Raw genomic sequence first — 22152 nt, forward strand, 5'->3', positions numbered from 1 at the left:
AAGAGAGAGCAAGTAAAGGAGGAGAGGAGGATGCAAGGGGCCAGCCACACAGCCACACAGCCAGACAAGGAATGAGAAGGAAAGAAAAGATACACAGAAAGAGAGAAAAGTAAAATCCCAGAGGCAAAAGGTAGACATGATAATTTAAGTTAAGAAAAACCCGTCTAGAAATAAGGCAAGCTAAGGCTGGGTATGTATAAGAAAGAATAAGCCTCCATGTATTTATTTGGGGGCTGAGTGGCAGGTGCCCACAAAAAAGCAAAGATCAAATAAAACAACAAAGAGTGATTGAAAAAGACACCTCTAGCCCCCACGTAGCTGCATACACATGCATCCACACAGAATCATGTACACATTCACACACAAATTCTAGGAGAAATTATTTTCATAAACAGGCAGGACGTGTGAAACTATCTTCTATCAACAGCAAATTCATAACAACTTACAATATTACAGTTTACGGGTTGATGGCAACTTAATGTTTTAAAATTTATTCCCAGTGACACTGTTGTCATTGTCCTGGCAGAGTACCACCGGCTGTTCTTTCTGGATCAATAAAGTACTGCTTTTAGCTCAACAGAACATATATTTGAAAATCCCGAGAACATGTGTTTTAACCATTTATTTAGGGTTTAGAAATGACTGGAGAAATGACCCTCACCTCAAAGAGAGGAACCATTTGGATGTATCCATGTTTATAATGTCAAGTGAATTGGCTTGGCTCTTGCTAATGGCCTGTCATCACAGGGAGTACAGCCTCATACCTGTGTCCCCTTGGTGGGACTTCTCTGGGTTGAGAGATCTGACTAAGAGGCACGTTTGCTATGGAAAACAGTCTGAGAAAGTGAAGACTTTGTGCACATCAACACTCAAGTCCTTCAATAACATACATACCTGTGTGAAAAGTCAAGATTTGAACCAGAACCACCCACAAAGGTGTCCTCTATTTAGATAAAAGTGCATTACTCAATAGAGAAAAAAAAGCAAATAGGCACATTTCCCTCCACCCACTTATCCAGATGTTTCTTGTCAAGGAGGTGCAACCACTGACTTGGCTGAGAAGTTAGCACTGAGGCCCACATTCCTGTGGCTCCAAGAATCCATAAAAAATCAATCAAGAAAACTCTAAAATAAGTGAAATTCTAGAAAGGCAAGCACCTGCTGTTCTGATTAAAGGGGGTCTAAACTCATAAGAGAGGTCAATGTGTGCCACAGTTTCAGTCTGGGAAAAGAGAGCAAAAGCTGTGGCTTTTAATCGTGTTACCCAATCTAAAATGAGACTCACACCTTCAATACATACACGCATATAAAAATATATCATATGACTATGTAATTCATAGTCTCATATTTTGACCTGCTGGTGGATTGAAGAAAAGCAAGTTTCTAAATCTCTCTTAACATGAAACCTAAGGTGCCCTAAGAAAAGCAGATAAAAGTTCCCTAAGATTTATTATTCATCATGGGTTTTCTGCTGAAATTGTATATTCTACGGAATTATGATAATCCTTTTCCCTTGCCATCAGGCTAACTGTGTTAGCTCTGCTGCTTAACTCTGAATGTGTGCGAGTCGGTATGAAGTTTCAGTGAGACAAATGTCTGCACTGGGAACTTACCATATGATGTTGAACCTGGTGATGAGAGCCACTTGCTCCTGGAGGACCATTGTCAGAGCATCCTGGCACAGATTAAGCTCCTCCATCAGAATGTCACTGAAATCCAGTACTACGGTGATGCTCTGTTCCAAGATGACACCAAAAATCTGCCGGCTCCTGCTGGTAAGCCAGTCCATCCTCTGCTTATAACTCTCCACAGCATGTGTTAAACAATTCACAAACCGGTAGATCAGCTCTGACTTTGCTGTCAGCTGAATAGAAGTAAGATGAAAAAAATTTTTTTAAAAAAATGAGACAGTAGCAAAATAAGCAGTTAGAACCGCAGTCACAGTAGTGCAGTGGCAGCCATGCAACTAGTAAGATTCTATAGGTGGCCTTCAAACCCCACAGGACCCAGGAAGGAGATTCTAACCTCTCAGAAAGATAATGTGATCTCTTCAAACTATAATGCAAAAAAAGGCTTCCAAAGGTTTTAGACAGGTTTGGGTTTTGTTTTTTTTGTGTGTGTGTGTGTGTGTGTTTTTTTAAGTCTCACTAAGAAGGTTTCCTGTGTAAGACACTGCAAAATATTTCTGCAAACATCTCCAATTCCTTGTAAGAACTGGGGCTCAATTACTCCACCCAATCGTAACTTTTTTCGCTCTTCCCTCTCTCTCCTACACCAGCCTCGCCTGTACCTGAGTCACCCAGCTACTCACAGCTACTACTGATACCTTCGGGATGCTCCCAAAGGTGACAGAGACTAGCAGGCAACTTTTCTCATATGTATGCATCCTTCAAGCAGACCAGGTCTGCAGACCCGGCACAATCTGCAAGGCCCTTTAGAACGCAAAGAGGTAGACAACAGAAAAGGAGAACGGAAAAGTTGTGGCCTTTACTATGAGAAACCAACGTTTAAAAGATATGGCAAAGTCCTTTTCGTACCCCATCTACATCTCTCTCTCCGTCTCCCTTGCGCTGGCTCCTCAAGAACCAGCACCATTTCTCTGCAGCATCCAAGTGCTGGGGACTTTGCGCACGTTCATTAAGTGCTCGTCCACTGAGCCACACCCCCGACCCCCTTCTACAGCTCATTTCCTGTTTTAAGACCTCACCAGCTTCCAGGACCTGCATTATGAGACCGCATTGTGCAGCTACTTCCTCCACTGTGGAGGAGGGAGAGGACTTGATAATTGAGCAGCAGGGATGCAGCTTTGCTCATCACCCGCGCTTCTTGGTATAGTGGGCTTTTTTCCCATGATGCAGTTGCCAATGAGTCCCTCATGTTCCTTCAAGTAACCCCTATAAACTCCCCAGTTCACTAAACCAGACTTGGACGGAACCCTTCCTTTGGTCTATCATCAATGTCATCCCCTAAGTAAAGTCACAGTGCAGAAAGATCTCAGGGCATGTGGTGGTGGATTTATGTGGACAAAGACATCTATCTGTTCTACTGCTCTGCGGCGGTTTTAATGTGGGCCAGTTAAAAATGGCTCTAGTGAACCAAACACAGAAGAGCAATTTAAAAATATTAAATACAGTCAGCTCTCCCTATCCACAGGGTCAATATTCTCAGATTCAACCAACCTAGGGTGGAAAATATTTTTAAAATGAACTGCATGGATGCTATGAACAGGTTTTTTATTGTTATTATACCCTAAACAATATGATGCAAAGCATATTCCCACAGCATTTATATTGTGTTGGGTATTATAAGTCATCAAAAGATAACTTAAGGTATAAAAGAGAATTGAATAGGTTTTAAGCAAATACCATGTTCTGCCATAACTAAATTTAGCACGCTGGATTCAGTTGTGATTGTGATGAATCACAATTGGTTGAGGATTGTAATGAATATTAGTTATCTACTTTGACTACATCTGGAATCAGCAGGAGCCCAAGCAGTTTGGCACTCCTGTGATGAATTTTCTTGATTGGACCATTTAAGATGGAAGACCTGTCCTAAATCTGGGCCACACCTTCTGGGAGCAGTCCACAATAGAGGACAGGATGAGAAAAACCTTTTCAGCTTTCTTTCTGCCTGTTGGCCCCCTCTCTCTCACTGGCAAGTTCATTTATCCTGTTGCCGCGGCACACCTTTACTGGTGGTAGGGTCCACTTCTTCAGGATTCCAGTGTAGACTAAAGACCAGCAGCTCCTAGGAATACTCAAGGACTCCAGCACCTAACAGGGACTGCTTAGACATCTAGTCTCATGGACCAAACAACTACAAATTCTTGGCCTTTCCCTCTTGAGGTAGTCATTGTTGGATGAGCTGGACCACATGGTCTGTGAGCCACTGTAATAAGTCCCATATATATATATATATATATATATATATATATATATATATATTTTCTTTCTATGTATCCTATTCCATTAGACAACCTTGGCTAACCCAGGAGTTCTGGGAGGGCCTCCGTGGACTCCAAGGGATGACTGTATTAGGAAACAACGGTCCTGGTGGCACACGGATGTTCTTTGACATACGTGGACAGGATGAAGCATGTGTCTCCAAAAAAGACCATGAACTCCAGTTATGGGTCCTAGTATGATATGTGTGAACTCTCACAGTTTAGGGCCCCACTTGCCAGTACTGTCCCTAGTCCTGCATTGGGTTAGGTTCAGAGAACTCTGTCATATTGTTTTACTCTTTTTCAAGGTAAGACAAAGTGCTAGTGTGTAATCAAGAGTTCATTATGAAGTATCTGATCAAAAGCTTCTTTCTCTCATCTCTTTCAGGCTAACCACAACTTCATCTTTCTACCACTGCAAAGAAAACCTGAAGCCGAATCTCCATAACCCCAGGATCTTTTTGTTTGTTTCTTTCGTTTTTCCTGTATGTAGTCTTGGCTATCTTGGGACTTGCTCTGTAGACCATACTGGCCTTGAACTCAGAGATCCACCTGCCTCTACCTCCTGAGTGCTGGCCAGATTAAAGACATGTGCCACCACTGCCTGACTGCCCCCCCCCATCTCCTCCGCGGGATCTTAATGTGACTACAGTCTCTTTCCATGAGACCTGACCACTGAGGGAGCACTGACTTACGTTGTAAAGCCGCCCATCTTCTGCTGTGTAGAACTGTGGGAACAAGCCGTCAGCATACCGAGAAGCCACGAGTCTCCTCAAAGAAGTCACATAATCTGTATTTTTATAAAGACAATCAAGATGATATATCAGTAAAGCTTCTTGCGCTTATTTTCAAACATTTTCCCAATAATCTTTAATTTTGTATTGTGCCCCAAGTCATAAAGTCTGAGAACTACGACAAACCTCAACAGGTACAAAAAAATTGGAGTAACCCCCTGTGTCTTATCAGACCACCATGCTTTAAAGTTAGAATTCAAGAACACAAGTTGCAGAAAACCTACCAACTCAAGGAAATTGAACAACACGCAATTGCACCATTCCTGGGTCAAGGAAGAAATAAAGAAAGAAATTAAAGACTTCCTACAATTCAATGAAAATGAAGACACAACATACCCAAACTTATGGGACACTTTGAAAGCAGTATTAAGAAGAAAGTTCATAGCTCTAAGTGCTCACATGAAGAAACTAGAGAATAGCCACACCAGAAAATTGACATCACAACTGAAAGCTCTAGAACAAATGGAAGCAAATTCACCCCAGAGGAGTAGACACCAAGGAAATAATCAAACTGAGGGCAGAAATCAATAAAGTCGAAACAAAGAAAACAACCAAAGAATCAATATAACAAAGAGTTGGTTCTTCGAGAAAATCAACAAGATAGACAAACCTTTATCCAAACTCACCAAAAGGCAGAGAGAGAACATGCAAATTAACAAAATCAGAAATGAAAAGGGGGACATAACAATGGACACCAAGGAAATCCAGAGAATCATCAGGTCATACTTTGAAAACAACCTGTACTCCACAAAATTTGAAAATTTAAAGGAAATGGACAATTTTCTGGACAGACATCACTTACCAAAATTGAATCAAGAACAGATAAGCAACTTAAACAGACCTATAACCCCTAAGGAAATAGAAGCTGCCATCAAAAGTCTCCCAACCAAAAAAATCCCAGGGCCAGATAGCTTCAGTGCAGAATTCTATCAGAAATTCAAAGAAGAGCTAAAACTAATACTCCTCAAATTGTTCCACACAATAGAAGCAGAAGGTTCATTGCCAAACTCTTTTTACGAGGCTACAATTACCTTGGTACCCAAGCCACACAAATACACAACTAAGAAAGAGAACTACAGACCAATATCCCTCATGAACATTGATGCAAAAATACTCAATAAAATACTGGCAAAATGAATCCAAGAACACATCAGAGAAATCATCCACCATGATCAATTAGGCTTCATCCCCAGGATGCAGGGTTGGTTCAACATACAAAAATCTATCAATGTAATCCACCATATAAATAAACTGAAAAAGAAAAACCACATGATCATCTCACTAGAATCTGAAAAAGCCTTTGACAAAATCCAACACCCCTTCATGATAAAGGTCCTGGAGAGATCAGGGGTAATAGGAACATACCTGAACATAATAAAAATAATATACAGTAAACCAACAGCCAACATCAAACTAAATGGAGAGAAACTCAACATGATTCCTCTAAAATCAGGAACAAGACAAGGCTGTCCACTCTCTCCATATCTCTTCAATATTGTACTTGAAGTTCTAGCTACAGCAGTAAGACAACAAAAGGAGATCAAGGGATACATATTGGAAAGGAAGAAGTTGGAAAGAAAAACTTCCCAACATACATATTGAAAAAACTTTCACTGTTTGCAGATGATATGACAGTTTACATAAGTGAGTCAAAAAACTCTATCAGGGAGCTCCTACAGCTGATAAACACCTTCATCAAAGTGGCAGGATACAAGATTAACTAAAAAAAATCAGTAGCCCTACTATATACAGATGACAAATGCACGGAGAAAGAAATCAGAGAAACATCACCCTTTACTATAGCCACAAACAACATAAAATATCTTGGGGGTAACACTAACCAAACAAGTGAAAGACCTGCATAGCAAGAACTTTGAGTCTTTAAAGAAAGAAATTAAAGAAGATACCAAAAAATGGAAAGTTCTTCCATTCTCTTGGATAGGTAGTATCAACATAGTAAAAATGGCAATCTTGCCAAAAGCAATCTACAGATTCAATGCAATCTCCATCAAAATACTGGCACAATTTTTCACAGACATTGAAAGAACAATATTCAACTTTATATGGAGAAACAAAAGACCCAGGATAGCCCAAACAACCCTGTACAATAAAGGAACAGCCAGAGGCATCACCATCCCTGATTTCAAGCTCTATTATAGAGCTATAGTCCTGAAAACAGCTTGGTATTAGCACAAAAATAGACATGTAGACTAATGGAATCGAATTGAAAAACCTGATATTAACCCACTCACCTACAAACACCTGGTTTTTGACAAAGAAGCTAAAGATATACAATGGAATAAAGAATGCATCTTCAACAAATGGTGCTGGCATAACTGGATGCTGGCATGTAGAAGACTGCAGATAGATCCATGTCTATCACCATGCACAAAACTTAAGTCCAAATGGATCAATGACCTCAACATAAATCCGGCCACACTGAACCTCTTAGAAGAGAAATTGGGAAGTACCCTTGAATGAATTGGTACAGGAGTCAGCTTCCTGGACATTACACCTGTAGCACAGACACTGAGCTTGACAATTAATAAATGGGACCGCCTGAAACTGAGAAGCTTCTGTAAGGCAAAGGACACAGTCAGCAAGACAAAACGGCAGCCCACAGAATTGGAAAAGATATTCACCAACTCCATATCTGACAGAGAGCTGATCTCCAAAATTTACAAAGAACTCAAGAAGCTAGTCTCCAAAACACCAAATAATCCAATTAAAAAGTGGGGAAGTGGGGTGCATAACTAAATAGAGAATTCTCAATAGAGGAATCTAAAATGGCTGAAAGACACATACGAAAGTGCTCAACATCCTTAGCCATCACGGAAATGCAAATCAAAACAAGACTGAGATACCATCTCACTCCTATAGAATGGCTAAAATCAAAAACACCAATGACAGTTTATGCTGGAGAGGATGTGGAGAAAAGGGAACACTCCTCCACTGCTGGTGGGAGTGCCAACTTGTAGAGCCACTTTGGACATCAGTATGTTGATTCCTCAGGAAAATGGGCATCAGTCTACCACAAGATCCAGCAATTCCACTCTTAGGCATATATCCAAAAGATGCACATTCATACAACAAGGACATCTGTTCAATGATGTTCATAGCAGCACTATTTGTAATAGCCAGAACCTGGAAGCAATCTAGATGCCCCTCAACTGAAGAATGTATAGAAAAAATGTGGTACATTTACACAATGGAGTACTACTCAGAAAAAAACAAAAAACAACAACAATGGAATCTTGAAATTCTTAGGCAAATGGATGGAACTAGAAGAAACCATTCTGAGCAAAAAGACAAACATGGTATGTACTCACTTATATATGGATTTTACACATAGAGCAAAGGATTACCAGCCTACAATTTACACCGCCAGAGAAGCTAGGAAGCAAGGAGGACTCTAAGAGAGACATGCATGGTCCCCTGGAGAAGGGGAAAGGGCCAAGATCTCCTGAGCAAATTGGAAGCATGGGGGTAGGGGAGAGGGAGCTGGAAGAATGAGAAAGGGTGTAATGATAAATCTTTCGGCCAAGCCACCCGAGCCCTGAAATAACACACAGAGTCTTATATTAATTACAGTGCTGCTGGTCAATGACTAGGAATTCTTATCTGCTATCTCTGTCTTAAGTATCAACCATGATTATTAATCTATATATCTTATGAAGACTTATCTGATAGAGGACAATGACTGAATGCCTCCTCTCTTCTTGATTCCCTATTGGCCAACAGTGCTTTATTCAACAACCAATAAGACAAACATATACACAGAAGGACCTCCCCCATCAAAGGGGAGAAGAGGAGAGATGAAGAACACATAAGGGAGCAGGAAGGTTGTGTAGGGGGAAGAATAGGGGAGAGCAAAATAAGAGATACCATAAGAAAGGGAGCCATTATAGGTTTAAAGAGAAATCAGGCACTAAGGAAATGTCCAGAGATCTACAAGGATGACACCAACTAACAATCTAAGCAACAATGGAGAGCCTTAAATGCCCTCCCCTGATAATGAGATTGATGACTAACTTATATGCCATCCTAGAGCCTTCATCCAGCAGCTGATGGAAGTGGAAGCAGAAACCCACAGCTAAACACTGAACTGTACTGGAATCCAGTTGCAGAGAAGGAGGGGTGATGAGCAAAGAGGTCAAGACCAGGCTGGTGAAACCCACAGACACAGCTGACCTGAACAAGTCGGAGCTCTTGGTCCCCAGACTGACAGCTGGGAAACCAGCATGGAACTGATCCAGACCCCATGAACGTGGGTGTCAGTGAGGAGGCATTGGAATCTATGGGGCCTCTTGTAGTAGATCAGTACTTACCCCTAGTATAGGAATGGACTTTGGGAGCCCATTCCACATAGAGGGATATTCCCTCAGCCTAGACATAGGGGAGGGCCTAGGCCCTATTTCAAAGGATATGATAGACTCTGAAGACCGCCCCCAGGGAAGGCCTCACCCTCCCTGGGGAGCAGAAACGGTATGGGATAGGTAGGGTGTTAGTGGAGGGCAGGGGAGGAGAGGAGGGAGAGGGAACTGGGATTGACATGTAAAACAATCTTGTTTCTAATTTAAATTTAAAAATTGAGGGGAAAAAAAAGAACTATGACAAATACAAGTGCTCATGGCATGCAGAATCTTCAAAATCATGAATGAGTGGGGCTATTGTGAATGGGCTATTGTGGGGTATTCACCAGAAAAGATTGTTCAGGCATGGGTTTAAGCCAATAGAAAGTCTTTATTAGCCAGCCCGTGACTACACTGGGTACTTGGGATCCCAGTGTAGCCCCAAGCCTTTCTCAGGGTGAGTTTTTAAACCATGTTCTGGGTTGACATACTTCAGTTAGCAAGAGCAGTTAGCCAGAAGCAGAATTACAGAAGCCAAAAAAGCAAGGCTAGTACATTTAGAGACCTTCCCAGAACTATAGACTTTGATAGATTGGGTCCTTGTTTTCATTTTTTGGCGGGTGGTGCTGTCTGCACTCTGAGTTTTACAGCCTGAATGGTTTCCACCGTGGAGTCAGTTGTGCTAAGGTCTGGGAGCCTACTAATGTCTGAGGCCCTGTCACACTTTTCTCTAGGATAATTAAGGCAGAGTTCAAAATCACAACATGAAACTTGTGCTTAATACCTGAAATTTTACTAAAGGTTTGTACTTAATTTACAAAACTTGAAAAACAAAAATTACCAGGCATGGTAACTCATTCTTTTAATCCTGACACTTGGGAGGTGGAAGTAGGAGAATGAGCTCAAAGCCAGCCTGAGTTAAATACATATTAGACTGTCTCAATAAACCAAAATTAGGGCATGCACATGCACACATGTAAGCACGTGGGAGCATGCACACTACACAAACACACTAAACTATACACATACATACACACAAATAAACATTTCAAGATGAAAGATTGTTTCTTCCATTGGTCAAAGATAATGAGCAGATGTAAAAACTCAACTTAGGTACTCCCTACTGCTCAAGTGTTGATTCATGACTTAGTGAGATGAAGTGAGCAAGTAATTGATCCAGGAGAGCCTAACATGATGCCAGAACCACAAGATTTGGCCGAGGCTCGAGAAGGGTAAGTCTATGGAAGTCTTGGTACCCGGATGAAATGCACACTGGGTTCTGCATGAAAGGACTACTGGATTATTTGCTCAGCTGTGCAAACATCTAGCACCCTCTGTCAGGAGCAATGAATACTGGATGGAAATTCGGTGTTGCCTAAAATGCATGCCTAATCCTTCATGGAATTGCCACAGAGTCTCTCAGGATGAACTATGAGAGTGGGAGAAGATGAAGCAAGACTTCTCAGAGACATCCTTACAATAATGATTATGTCACTAAAGTTGTTGTTGTTGATCAACCCCAGAGATAGTGTTCTTGACTCTATTACTACCTTTGCCCTGACTATAGGGAGCCCCTATCTCTACCTCCTCACCACTAGGGTGAGGTAGGTGCTGAGGATCCAAATCCAGGGATTCCCAGCTCTGAAGAGGCAGGGAATAACCCTCTTAAGAAAGAAAGAAAGGTATGGTTTCAAGAAGCTTTGAAACCACAGTGATGCACTTCCTCCAACAAAGACACATCTCCTAAGCCTTCTCAAACAGCACCAACTGGGGACCAAGATATCATGCGGACATCCTCATTCTAACCACTACAGATTTTCCATGGGAGTCTTTATGATATAAACTCTTTCCTCCCAAGTTGCTTTTGGTCACGGTGTTCATCACAGCAATAGAAATCAAACTAAGATGTGTCGTGAAGGAGGGCTGGAGAACTGACTCAGGGGTTAACAGCACTTACTGCTCTTCCTGGGGACCTTAGTTCCCAACACCCATGTCAGGTGGCTCACAACCACTTGTAATTTCCGTTCCAGGGGGACCTGTCACCTCTGGCCACCTAGGGCACTGACTGCATTCATGTACACACACACACTTATGCCTAATTAAAAGTAATTTTTAAAGAAACTTCTTAGAAAGAAAAAGAAAGGAAGCTATCAAGATGCCTCAGCAAGGAGAAGGCACCACGTGGTAGAAGGAGAAAGATGATGACTCTCATAAATTGTCCTTTACCCGCCACTGGCATGCCAAGGCACATGTACACATACACACATAAACAAATAAATGTTTTAAAAAAAACTAAACAATCAGAAAGGTCAAGGATGAATTTTACAGCCTCCTTAGCCAAGTGGGTCCCAAATCACAAAGATTATGATAAGATGTAAAGTCTTAAATCCAGCCCTCTCATCAGTAAAGACTAAAGACTAGATCTCTGCATTCTGTGGTTCCCACATCCACCCCACCCCCACCCCCACCCCCAGCAGATCTGCAGACTCTGAAATCCCTAGTTCTGAGATTTTGGCTTCATACCTCCCATTGATTCAGGGACTTCAAGTCAGCCACCTCAGGCTTTCTTTACCAGAAGCATCTATCTTAACTTCAAAGAGGGACTGTTTGTGGAGGCAGGAGGGAGCTAAGTCTGTGGAAAGTTAACTTAGGTGCTAGAAGTGCATTGCGAGTTCTGTATCCAACAATGGTGTGGATCCTATCTATCTATCGGCTAACCTCCACACAAATATAAACCCTGAGCCAAATGCAGAAAGATCTGTCTAAAGGTAGTCAGGAGCAATCGGAAACAGACAAAGCCTGAACTTCTCTCTTTGCTTGCAAGGAAGGCACTGGCTGGTGAGACTGTGTTTAGTGGGAGAGAATTTGGAGTTTGGGTTCTGTGAAGTTCACTTCCAGTTAGAATACAATCCAGCTTTCCATCTATTGGCTGATTATCAAATAGTTAAACTGTGGTATGCCTGAACAATGATGCAGTATGGCTTGTTCTTGTTCATTGAAGACCTCGAGTGTGGCATTAAGTTATTTATTTGAGCTGTCTTTGCTGCTGCTGCTTCTCTTCCTCTGCCCCCTGCTCCTCTTTCTCAGCCCCCTGCTCTTCTGTCTCCCCCCTTGCTTCTCTGCCTCCTCCTGCTGGGACTCTTAATCCTTCTCATCTCTTTCTCCTCCTTCTTTTTCTTTTATATATGTGTGTTTTGCCTGAATGTGTGTCTGTGCACTACATGCATGCCTGATGCCCAAAGAGGCAAGAAAAGGGAGTTGGATTCCCTGGGATTGGAGTTACAGTGTGAGCCACCACTGTGTGGGCTGGGAATCAAACTCTGGTCCTGTGCAAAAGCAACAAGTACTCCTAACTGCTGCGCTAGCTCTCCAGCTCCTCTCTGCTTTTAATGTAAGCACTTTTAGCTACAAACTTCCGTCTTAGAGCTCCCTTCACTGTGTCCAGTTGGTTCTGGTAGCTGTGCTGATGTCTCTCCACTTGATTCTAGGGAGCTTTTAAGATTCCCCCCTTGATTTTTTTCAATGACCCACTAATTGTTCAAATTTCTGCTGTTCAAATATTGTATGCCTCCGTACTTTCTGTAGTTCTCTTGCTGTTGATTTCTTCTTTTGTGTCATTATGTCCTGATAAGATATAAGATATTGTACACAGACACACACGCACACACACTCAAAAGAAAAACAATGGGCAGTCAAGATGTCTCATCTAGTAAAGACACTTGCTGTCAACCCTATCTGAGTTTGATCCCCAAGACCCATAAGGTGGAAGAAGAGAACCAACTCTAGCAAATTGTCCAGTTGTTCTCTGACCTCCCCATACACACTGTGGCACCTGTGCAATGCACACACACACACACAAACACACACACACAGAGAGAGAGAGAGAGAGAGAGAGAGAGAGAGAGGGGGGGGGTTAAAAACTATGACCACCCAAAGAACAAATAATTGAATCAACAAATGGCCAAATATGCTTAAATAGATGCTTCAAATGAAGTACAATTAGCCAATAAGCATATGAAAAAAAGTTTAGCCTCTTTAGCCATCAGAGAAATGCAAATCCACCTCACCTCAATCCAAGTGGTTATCATAAGAAAACACCAACCAAGAGATGCTGGCAATCATGCAGGGACAAGGAGATGTCTGCTGCTGGTGGGGAGGTAAGTCACTCCAGCTACGTGGAGGTCCCTCAAAACACTAAGAATAGAATTACTATATAATCTGGGTATACCACTGCTAGGTACATGCCTGAAGGAACTAGAGTCAGCTGGCAATAGGGATGCTGGCATGCTTTCATTCACCACAGCACTCTTCTCAATAGTTGAAGTTTCAGAACCAGCTATGCCCAACAGTGAGTGAACCAATGCATAGGGAAGATGTGGTGTATACCCAGTGGACTATTATTTAAGAAGAAAGAAGAAAGAAATTGTGTTGATGGTGGAATTAGAGGACATCATGCTAAGTGAAACAAGCCAGGCTCAGAGAGACAAGGATCATATTCTCTCATAGGCAGAGTAATGAAGGAGTAGACAACGTTCAAAAGAATGGAGACTCTTTGGAAGGATAAAGAGGGAGTATGAGAGGGTTATATGAGTGTGAATACTGTCAAAGAATATTAAATGTATGTATGGAAGTGTCACAAAACCCATTATTTTGCCAGTAATAAAGGTGTTCGGTTTTGTTCAAGATAAAAAAGGAGAAATGAGCCACATTCCCTTGCTGGATCTAAATGTTCTTTTAAAAATAGGATAACCAAAATTAAAAACTCAGTGTATGGGCTCAGGAACAAAACAAAGATTGAATGAAGGCAGAGCAATAAAAAAAAAGCCAATCTAAACAAAAGATATAAAAATAGCCTGACAAATATAAAAAGAGAGAGGCCTTCAGTTTGATCTCCAGCTTAAGAAATGAAACTAAGACACAAACAGTATCTCTCTTACATGGTAGACAATTGGGGTGAGCTCAGTGGTAGGACACTAGTATACAATGCACCAACCCCTGGGTTTGATACATGAACAAAACTGGCCAAACCAAGGGGCAAATTCATTCACAAAAATTACTAAATATATGGACAATGTACTATCAATGCCCTTGACCTAAACAACACTTAGAAATATTCTCGAATAACTACTAAGAATAAAGAGTTAAAGATCAGCTTGAGCTACAATGCAAATTCCAGGTTAGCCTGGACTATATAGCAAGACCTGTCTCAAAAACCAAAAGAAAAAAAAAAAGAAAAGAAAACAAGCAGGGTGAGGTGAGGAATGCCTTTAATCCCAATACTTAGGAGGCAGAGGCAGGAGGATCTCTATGAGCTTGAGGCCAGTCCGGTCTACAAAGTCAGTTCCAGGACAGCCAGGGCTACATAGACAAACCCTGTCTGGCAAAAAAAAAAAAGAAAAAAAAAAAGAAAAATAAATAAATAAATGAAAACAAAACAAAAAATTATAAAGAGAAATAAAAATTATGAATATTAGAAATAAAAGGTGACACCAATGTAGATTCTACAAGCAATAAAGGCCCATTAAAGGATATCATCAACAATATTTTCTTTTTCTTTTTCTTTTTTTTTCCGAGACAAGGTTTCTCTGTGTAGCTTTGGAACCTATCCTAGCACTCCACTCTGGAGACCAGGCTGGCCTTGAACTCACAGAGATCCACCTGCCTCTGCCTCCCGAGTGTTGGGATTAAAGGCGTGCGCCACCACCACCGGCAATATTTTCTTAATATATTAGAAAATCATAGGCAAACTCCCAGTCCATAAGGATGTAGATAGCACACAGCCATGCTAGTTCATGAGAGGGCATATACAAGAAGGCAGAGCACTGGAGAACAAAGTCTTGTATTCAGAGGATTCCAGATCAGTGTGTAGCAACTGTATGATCTAGATTTCAAATGACTACCACAGGACTAGTGCCAAGTGTGATGTCAAGGAATTCAGATTCAAAATTTGCTGTTGCTGCTGAATAAACATTTGCTTTACAGACTGTAGTAGTTTGAATGTAATTGGCCCTCATAATCCCACAACCCCATAATCTCATAGAGAGTGGCATTACTAGGATGTGTGGCTTTGTTGAAGTGGGTGTGGCCTTGTTGGAGGACGTGTGTCACTGCAGAGGCAGGCTTTGAGGTCTTATACACTCAGGATACTGCCCAGTGTGTCAGTCGATTTCCTGTTGCCTGCAAGACAAGACACTCAGTTTCTCCAGCACCATGCCTGCCAGCACGCCACCATGTCCCCCACCATGATGGACTGAATCTCTGAACTGTAAGCAAGGCCCCTCAATGAAACATTTTCTTTACAAGAGTTTCTGTGGTCAGGGTGTCTCTTCACAGCAATAGTAAACCCTAACTAAGACATGGACTAATTCAGAGTATCTAATAATTAGAATTGTCCTAAGGGCATGCCCTTCATGTACATGTTACAGACATGTTGGAGAAGGTATTTCCTGTGCAGTGGGCTATCTCTCACACTGACACTCAGTAGCCCTGATTCCCAGGCCCCACGTTTCAGTAACCCCTCAAGTCAATGCCATATCCCAAAAAATACAAATAAAAATAGTCTCACACATTTTCATGCTGCCTGGGGTTGCTGAGTGGACATTACCAAGAGATAAGGACCAACCCAACAGCCAGGACATTTAGATATAAATATATGCATCTGGCTGGTGAGATAGATCAGCAGGTGACCATGCTTGCTGTCAACCCTGACAGCCTAAGTTGGACCCCCCAGAACCCACATGGGAAAAGGAGGAAGCCAACTCCCACAAGTCGTCCTCTGACCTTCATGAATGCACACTCACACCCTCATGTCGAGACACACACACACACACACACACACACACACACACACACACACAATAAATAAATAAATAAATTCATTTTGTTAACTGAAAAAAATACATGAGCTACTAGGCTACTGAAGGAAAAATGCACATTCTTTCTGAGACAGCACGCAGCTACTATCTTAATCAATAAAGTAATCACTTCAATCAGTCTAAAAGGGAGTTGCAATCCCCAAGGATAATCAAGACGTCTGCTGGGGTGGGAGTAAATCAAAGTATTTTCTACCTTTTCACTACAAAGAACTAAATTGGGGCTGAGACAATGGCTCTGTTGGTAAAGTGCTTGCCAAACAAACATGAGGACTTGAGTTCAGATCTCCAGCACTGGGCAAGGCACTGGGCAGGGTGGTGCACACCTTTAATCCCAGCACTTGGGAAACAGGGGCAGTGAACATCTGTGAGTTCAAGGCCAGCCTGGGTTACATAGTGAGACTCTGTCTCAAAGAACAAAACTGACAGTGAGTATTTGTTATGCTAGCACTGGGGAAGCAGGGAGAGCTGGTTCTTCAGAGCTTACTGACCACCAGCTTAGCCAAATGCAGGATCCCCGGGTTCAATGAGAGCTCCTGTCTCAAAAAAATAGAGGGCTGGATAGATAGCTCAGCAGGTAAAGGCACTTACCACAAAACCTGGGGACCTGAGTTTGATCTCCAGGATCTACATGGTAAAAGGAGAGAACTGACCCCCATGGGTTGTCTTCTGACTGCCACATATCCCACCACCCAGCTTAAATAAATAAAATGTAATAAAAATATTTTTGAGACAGGGCCTCATTATGTAGCCCACACTGGCCTAGAAAATCAATACGTAGACCAGAGTAGCCTTGAACTCACAGAGATCTGCCTGCCGCTCCTCCCAAGTATAGGGATTAAAGGTGTGCACCAACAAATCTGGCAAAAAAATATTAATTAATTAATTAAAATGGAGTGTCAAGACACCATGTAGAAGTCTTATCCACACACACACAAACACACATGTGTAGCACACACATATACACAAGTCCCCCAACACAAATAATGAAATTAATGGGTCTTGGAAGAGGGCTCAATGGCTACACTGTTTGTTGCATAAGGATAAAGTTTCAAGTTTTGACCCGGCAGAAGCCAGGTAAAAAAATCCAGGCATGTTTGCACATATCTATAATCCTATTGTTTTAGTTAGGGTTTCTATTGCTTCAACAAAACACCATGACCAAAGTGCAAGTTGGGAAGAAAGGGTTTATTGGGCTTACACTTCCATGTTGTGGACCACCACTGAAGGAAGCCAGGACAGGAACTCAAACAGGGCAGGAACCTGGAGGTAGGAGTTGATGCAGAGACCAGGAGGAGTGCTGCTTAATAGCTTGCTCCCCTGGCTTGCTCAACCTGCTTTCTTATAGAACCCAGGACCACCAGCCCAGGGATGGCATCACAATGGGCTGCGCCCTCCCCCATCAATCACTAGTTAAGAAAATGCCTTATAGCCAACTCTTATGGAGACATTGTCTCAATTGGGGTTCCTTCCTTTCAGATAAGTCTAGTTTGTGCAAGTTAACGTAAGACTAGCCAGCACACCAGCGCTGGTGGGGGGGGGGGAGCAAGAGATTGCCGGAAGCTGGTGGCTCCCAGCCTAGCCAAAAAAGCTGTGAGCTCCAGGTTCAGTGAGGGACCCTGTCTTGAGAAAATAAGGTATACAGAAATAGAGGGCGACACCCAACATCTTCCTCTGGCCTACACACATGTGCACATCCACACACATGTGCACACACTTTCACAAGCATGCATACCCCTGCACACACAAATGAAGTGAAACAGCACTGATATTGAATCTGTGTAGTTACAGTTGCATTTCTATGTGGTGTGTATAGATTGGGGTGGAGCATGTGTGAGCATTTCCCAGATGTGGAATCCAAGCAAGGGCAGAGGCCTGTGGTTTCTCAGGAGCTGAGGTGGGTTCCCTGAAGGCCCGTCTGTGAATACTGTACCTTCACACTGTGGGAATCCAATCTGGGACAAGATCTGCTTCAAGCTCAACTTTTTGCTCTTAAGTCCATGCAACTGAAGCCATTGTTCAGATGAAATGAGACTCTGCTCAGCCATGCCTGTCTTGGTGTTGTTCTGTCCCTCCAGCCTCTGCCGCTATTGCTCCAGGACAATAGAGGAAGATGATTCTGATTCCTCCATCTCTAAGTCAACAAGGGACCTCCTGCAAGGAAAATTGTCCTGCTCAATACTCCTGAAAACATGCAGGGTAGGGGTCTAACCATCAACATCACTGTTGACTTACTATAAAACATAGTGCAGTCATGAAGTAGAATTTTATTTACCCATTAAAATTACAATATAGATGCATACTACCAGGTGGTATCCACAAATTACTTATCTACATATATGTGTGCTGCGAAACATCTAGAAAGATAAACACCAATGGGTCTGCAGTAGAAGTCCGGGCAGTTTTTTGCCTTTTCCATAGTGTTTCAGTTTTTGCATTATTTGAAAATTTCTAAAATGGGATTTACTTTTATAATTAGAAAAATACAGGACTCTTTCATTTTGGAAAATAAACACAGCCCCTGGAAGCCATATCACACATCCGCATGCTAATTATATTCACACAGAATATTTTGAACCCGAGGATAAAGAAGATAACACAACAACAACATGATATTGACTAGCTAATTGGGTGACGGCAGACAGCAACTCAACTCCACTGGAACACACAGATCTACATCCCCAACGCTTTGTTTTCTGGGGCTTCACTCTAAAATTGGACTTCATCATTCTGCCTAGTGGAACCAGCTGTTCTGGGATCAACCGGACTCAAAGCAATATGCGGCATATTAAACTCATCTCAACTGGCCTAAATATAGCTAGTGCACACAAGTGCCTAAACTGTAATACAGTCTTAACCTGCTCACCACAACTGTGCAGGGCCTAAGACTTGAGGCAAATGTAACCCTGTAAGGCCAAAGTTCACCAATATCAATAACTGGGTAGCAGCTAGAAGGTTCTAATTACTATGTATCCAGGGTTCAGTGTTTAAAAACTGCTTCCCAAGACTGTGAAGCCTTTCATTAACAAATAGACTCCCCTTTCCAATTTCTAAAACTGGATTTCTAGGGACTGGTGAGATGGCTCCACAGTTAAGAGTGATGGAAGTTCAGAGCCTAACACCCTTGAGACAAGCCAAGGCTGTTTCCCATCATCCTCTCAGACACTCATAGACACACATGTGCAGATGTGCGCACGTGTGAAAAGAAATCTTGTTAAAAATATATAAATAAAAAAATAAATGAAACTCGGGCTAGAAAAATGGCTCAGAGTATAAGAGCACTGGCTGCTCTTCCAGAGGTCCTGAGTTCAATTCCCAGCAACCACGTGGTGGCTCACAACCATCTGTAATGAGATCTTCTGCCCTCTGCCGGGATATATGTAGACAGAACAGTGTATACATAATAAAATAACAAGTAATAAAATAAAAATAAATAAATACATAAAACTCAATTTCTTCAAAATCTTAGTGTTATGACATGGAAATTTAGTGAAGCACAAAAATCAGGTGGCCCCAAGCCAGGGATGTTTTGAAAAAAGAAGTTAGAAGCATGAACAGCATAGTATACATTCCTGTAACAAGCTTATGAGGTGGAGGGCTCAGTGGTTAAGAAAATGTTCTGCTCCTCCAGGGGACCTGAGTTCGGTTCCCAGCACCCACACTGGACGGCTCACAACTGTCTTTAGCTTTAGCCTCCAGAGCACTGCACACATGTGCACGAACCCACACCCTGACACATCCGTATACATGCAATATTTAATCTAAATTTTAAGAAAATCAATCCAAAACAACGTTACAGGAGAGATATGACTATTTTTCTCATGTTACTGATGAGGAAACTGAGACAGGGAGGGTTAAGAGACTGGCTCACAATCTCACAGCTGGTAGGAGAGCTGACTTTAGAGTCTGGTCCAGGCCCTTCAGCTCTGGAATCTGTCGTCTTTGACTTTTATTATGATAGGAACAAACACCCAAAGTAGCTCCCATTTGTCAATCAGCCTTTAGGCTGAGCCCTTCCTTCCTTTCCCACCCCCTTACAGATTGCTCATGAACATAGCAGTTACACAGTGCTAACACCCTTCTTGTAGCTGAGGAATTGGAAGCCTTGAGAGCTTTTTCACAGGTTCTGTCATAGTCATTGAGCAACAGGAACAGGATTCAAAGCCATTTCTTAGCCATCTTGTTACCATTAGAGCTAAGTGCATTCTAGAATGACTTCCACCGTCCTCAGGCAGAGAGCACTAATCTTGATTGTCATGACGCAGACTCAGTCCTGGAGCCATGAAAGATAATGATTCCATGTCAAGGTTTCTGTGAATTTGTGCTATCCATAGAGGGTCACTTCTAACAGTCTACAAAGCCATACAGTGGGGGAGACTCATACCCTGTGAGAACAAGGTTATAAGACTCATTTTGATGGATTCGTGACAAGATGACTTGAAGAGCATCATGACTTGGGGGGGGGGGCAGTAGAATCAAACTTCAGTGTAAGCCAGGACTGGTACCACATGTCTATAATGCTAGCTAGCACTCAGGAGACTGAGGCGGGAGGATTGAGATTTGGGTGCCAGCTGAGATACGTAATGAAACCCTGTCTCAAGATCAAAACAAAAATCAAACAAAAAATTCCCAACAAACTTCAGCATAAGCCTGTCCTGTTACTATAGCAACTGACTTTGTCCCTCTAGAATAACACACCTGCATGACACAGTAACCGGAGGCTGCCGCCAAGAACAAAGGTGCCAAAGTTTGTATATAAGTGTGTGTATAAGCACTTAATACTTTGGAAAGAGCTAATGTAAAAACAAAGTATCTAAAAGTTGTTGTAGTAATTGCTTTTGTTTTGTGATACACTTTTACTCCAAGCACTTTGTGTGTGTGTGTGTGTGTGTGTGTGTGTGTGTGTGTGTGTGTGTGTGTGTGTGAATGCAATTGTGTACGTGTGAATGAATATGGAAACTAGAGGTCAAAATCCATACCTTCATAAATCACTCTCCACCTTACTGTTTGAGCCACTGACTGGGCCTGGAGTTCACCAACTGGCTAGACTGGCAAGCCATGGAACCCCAGGAATCCTCTTAACTCTGCCTCCCAAGGCTGGAATTGCAGGTGCTGTCACTGCACCTGGTTTTTTGCATGGGCACTGAGGATCCAAACTCAGATGCTTATCTCCCAACAGCAAGCTCTACTCTACTATTAAATGAGCTGCCTCCCCAGTTCTTCCAAGAATTTTTCTAATCCCTACTATCCAATCATGCCGGGCTGTGAAGTCTAGAATAAATCAGAGAGTGTGGAAACAAGGGCAGACCAATATGCCTTTGGAGATCTGTCCACAGAGAGGGCAGCTGAAGGTCTTGCCTCCATTGTTCCTATAGAAACAAGAGAAGCCGGGAAGAATGACCTGGCTGTTCATCAAGTCCAGCTAATCTCTCACTTCCCAGAAACACACCCACCTCCTCCCTTCTTCCTACAGCGGAGGTAGTGACTTGCCTTAGGTTTTAAAGGGAGGGCTTTTCTACAAACCATCCTAAAAGGTTTCCTCGCAGACATTTACAACCTTAAAGGCTGGAAGAAGAGACACACACTTGGTTTTTAAGCCAAGGGGAACATTCTTTAATTTGCTTGAATTTTCATTAAACTTAAAAGTGCACATGCTTGGCTCCTTTGCAAAGCAACTGAACCCTCCACCTTTGTTACAACACATGTCCCCAGCCCCTAAGGGGACTCTGATGACTTTTTGCAAAGTTAATTTTTTACAAGGTGTGACTGGCTTTGTCTGATCTGAGAAGCTGTGTGAGTCATTCAGACTCAGGTCTTCACCCTGGGGTTTTATAGCCTGAGAATACCTAGAGGGAAAGGGCTGGAAAGTAAAATTGAGCCAGAGAAAGTGAGCAAAGGAGAGCAAGTACCTCCCAGGGGTGAGGATGAAGAGTTGTCTGTCAGAGCAAGGAAGCCTGCTGGGGCACAGGCCTAACAAGTGCCCACCACACAGCCCACCTGCTTTCCTCTCCATGCTGACAGAAGTTGTCCAATGTGGAGCCTTAACCTTCAGCACCTGAGTCAAGAGTGCCTTCCTTCACTAGACCTCTAAGATTGCTCTGAACAACCCTCAAAAGCCTACCTTTTAAAAAAATTGTACTCTCTCTCTCTCTCTCTCTCTCTCTCTCTCTCTCTCGTGTGTGTGTGTG

At 42.4% G+C, this 22152-nt stretch overlaps 1 protein-coding gene across 1 annotated transcript in view; it reads right to left on the minus strand.

Moving 5' to 3' along the window:
• Nucleotides 1-18096, minus strand: part of Vwa3b (von Willebrand factor A domain containing 3B) — a 176942-nt gene extending 158846 nt beyond the window's left edge. The window contains 3 exon segments of the mRNA XM_035453446.1: nucleotides 1614-1864; nucleotides 4642-4736; nucleotides 17898-18096. Coding sequence (XP_035309337.1) covers nucleotides 1614-1864; nucleotides 4642-4736; nucleotides 17898-18096 — 545 coding nt within the window.
• Nucleotides 18097-22152: the final 4056 nt, after the last annotated feature.

Source organism: Cricetulus griseus (genome assembly GCF_003668045.3).
Source record: "Cricetulus griseus strain 17A/GY chromosome 1 unlocalized genomic scaffold, alternate assembly CriGri-PICRH-1.0 chr1_1, whole genome shotgun sequence".
Taxonomy (NCBI): Eukaryota; Metazoa; Chordata; class Mammalia; order Rodentia; family Cricetidae; genus Cricetulus; species Cricetulus griseus.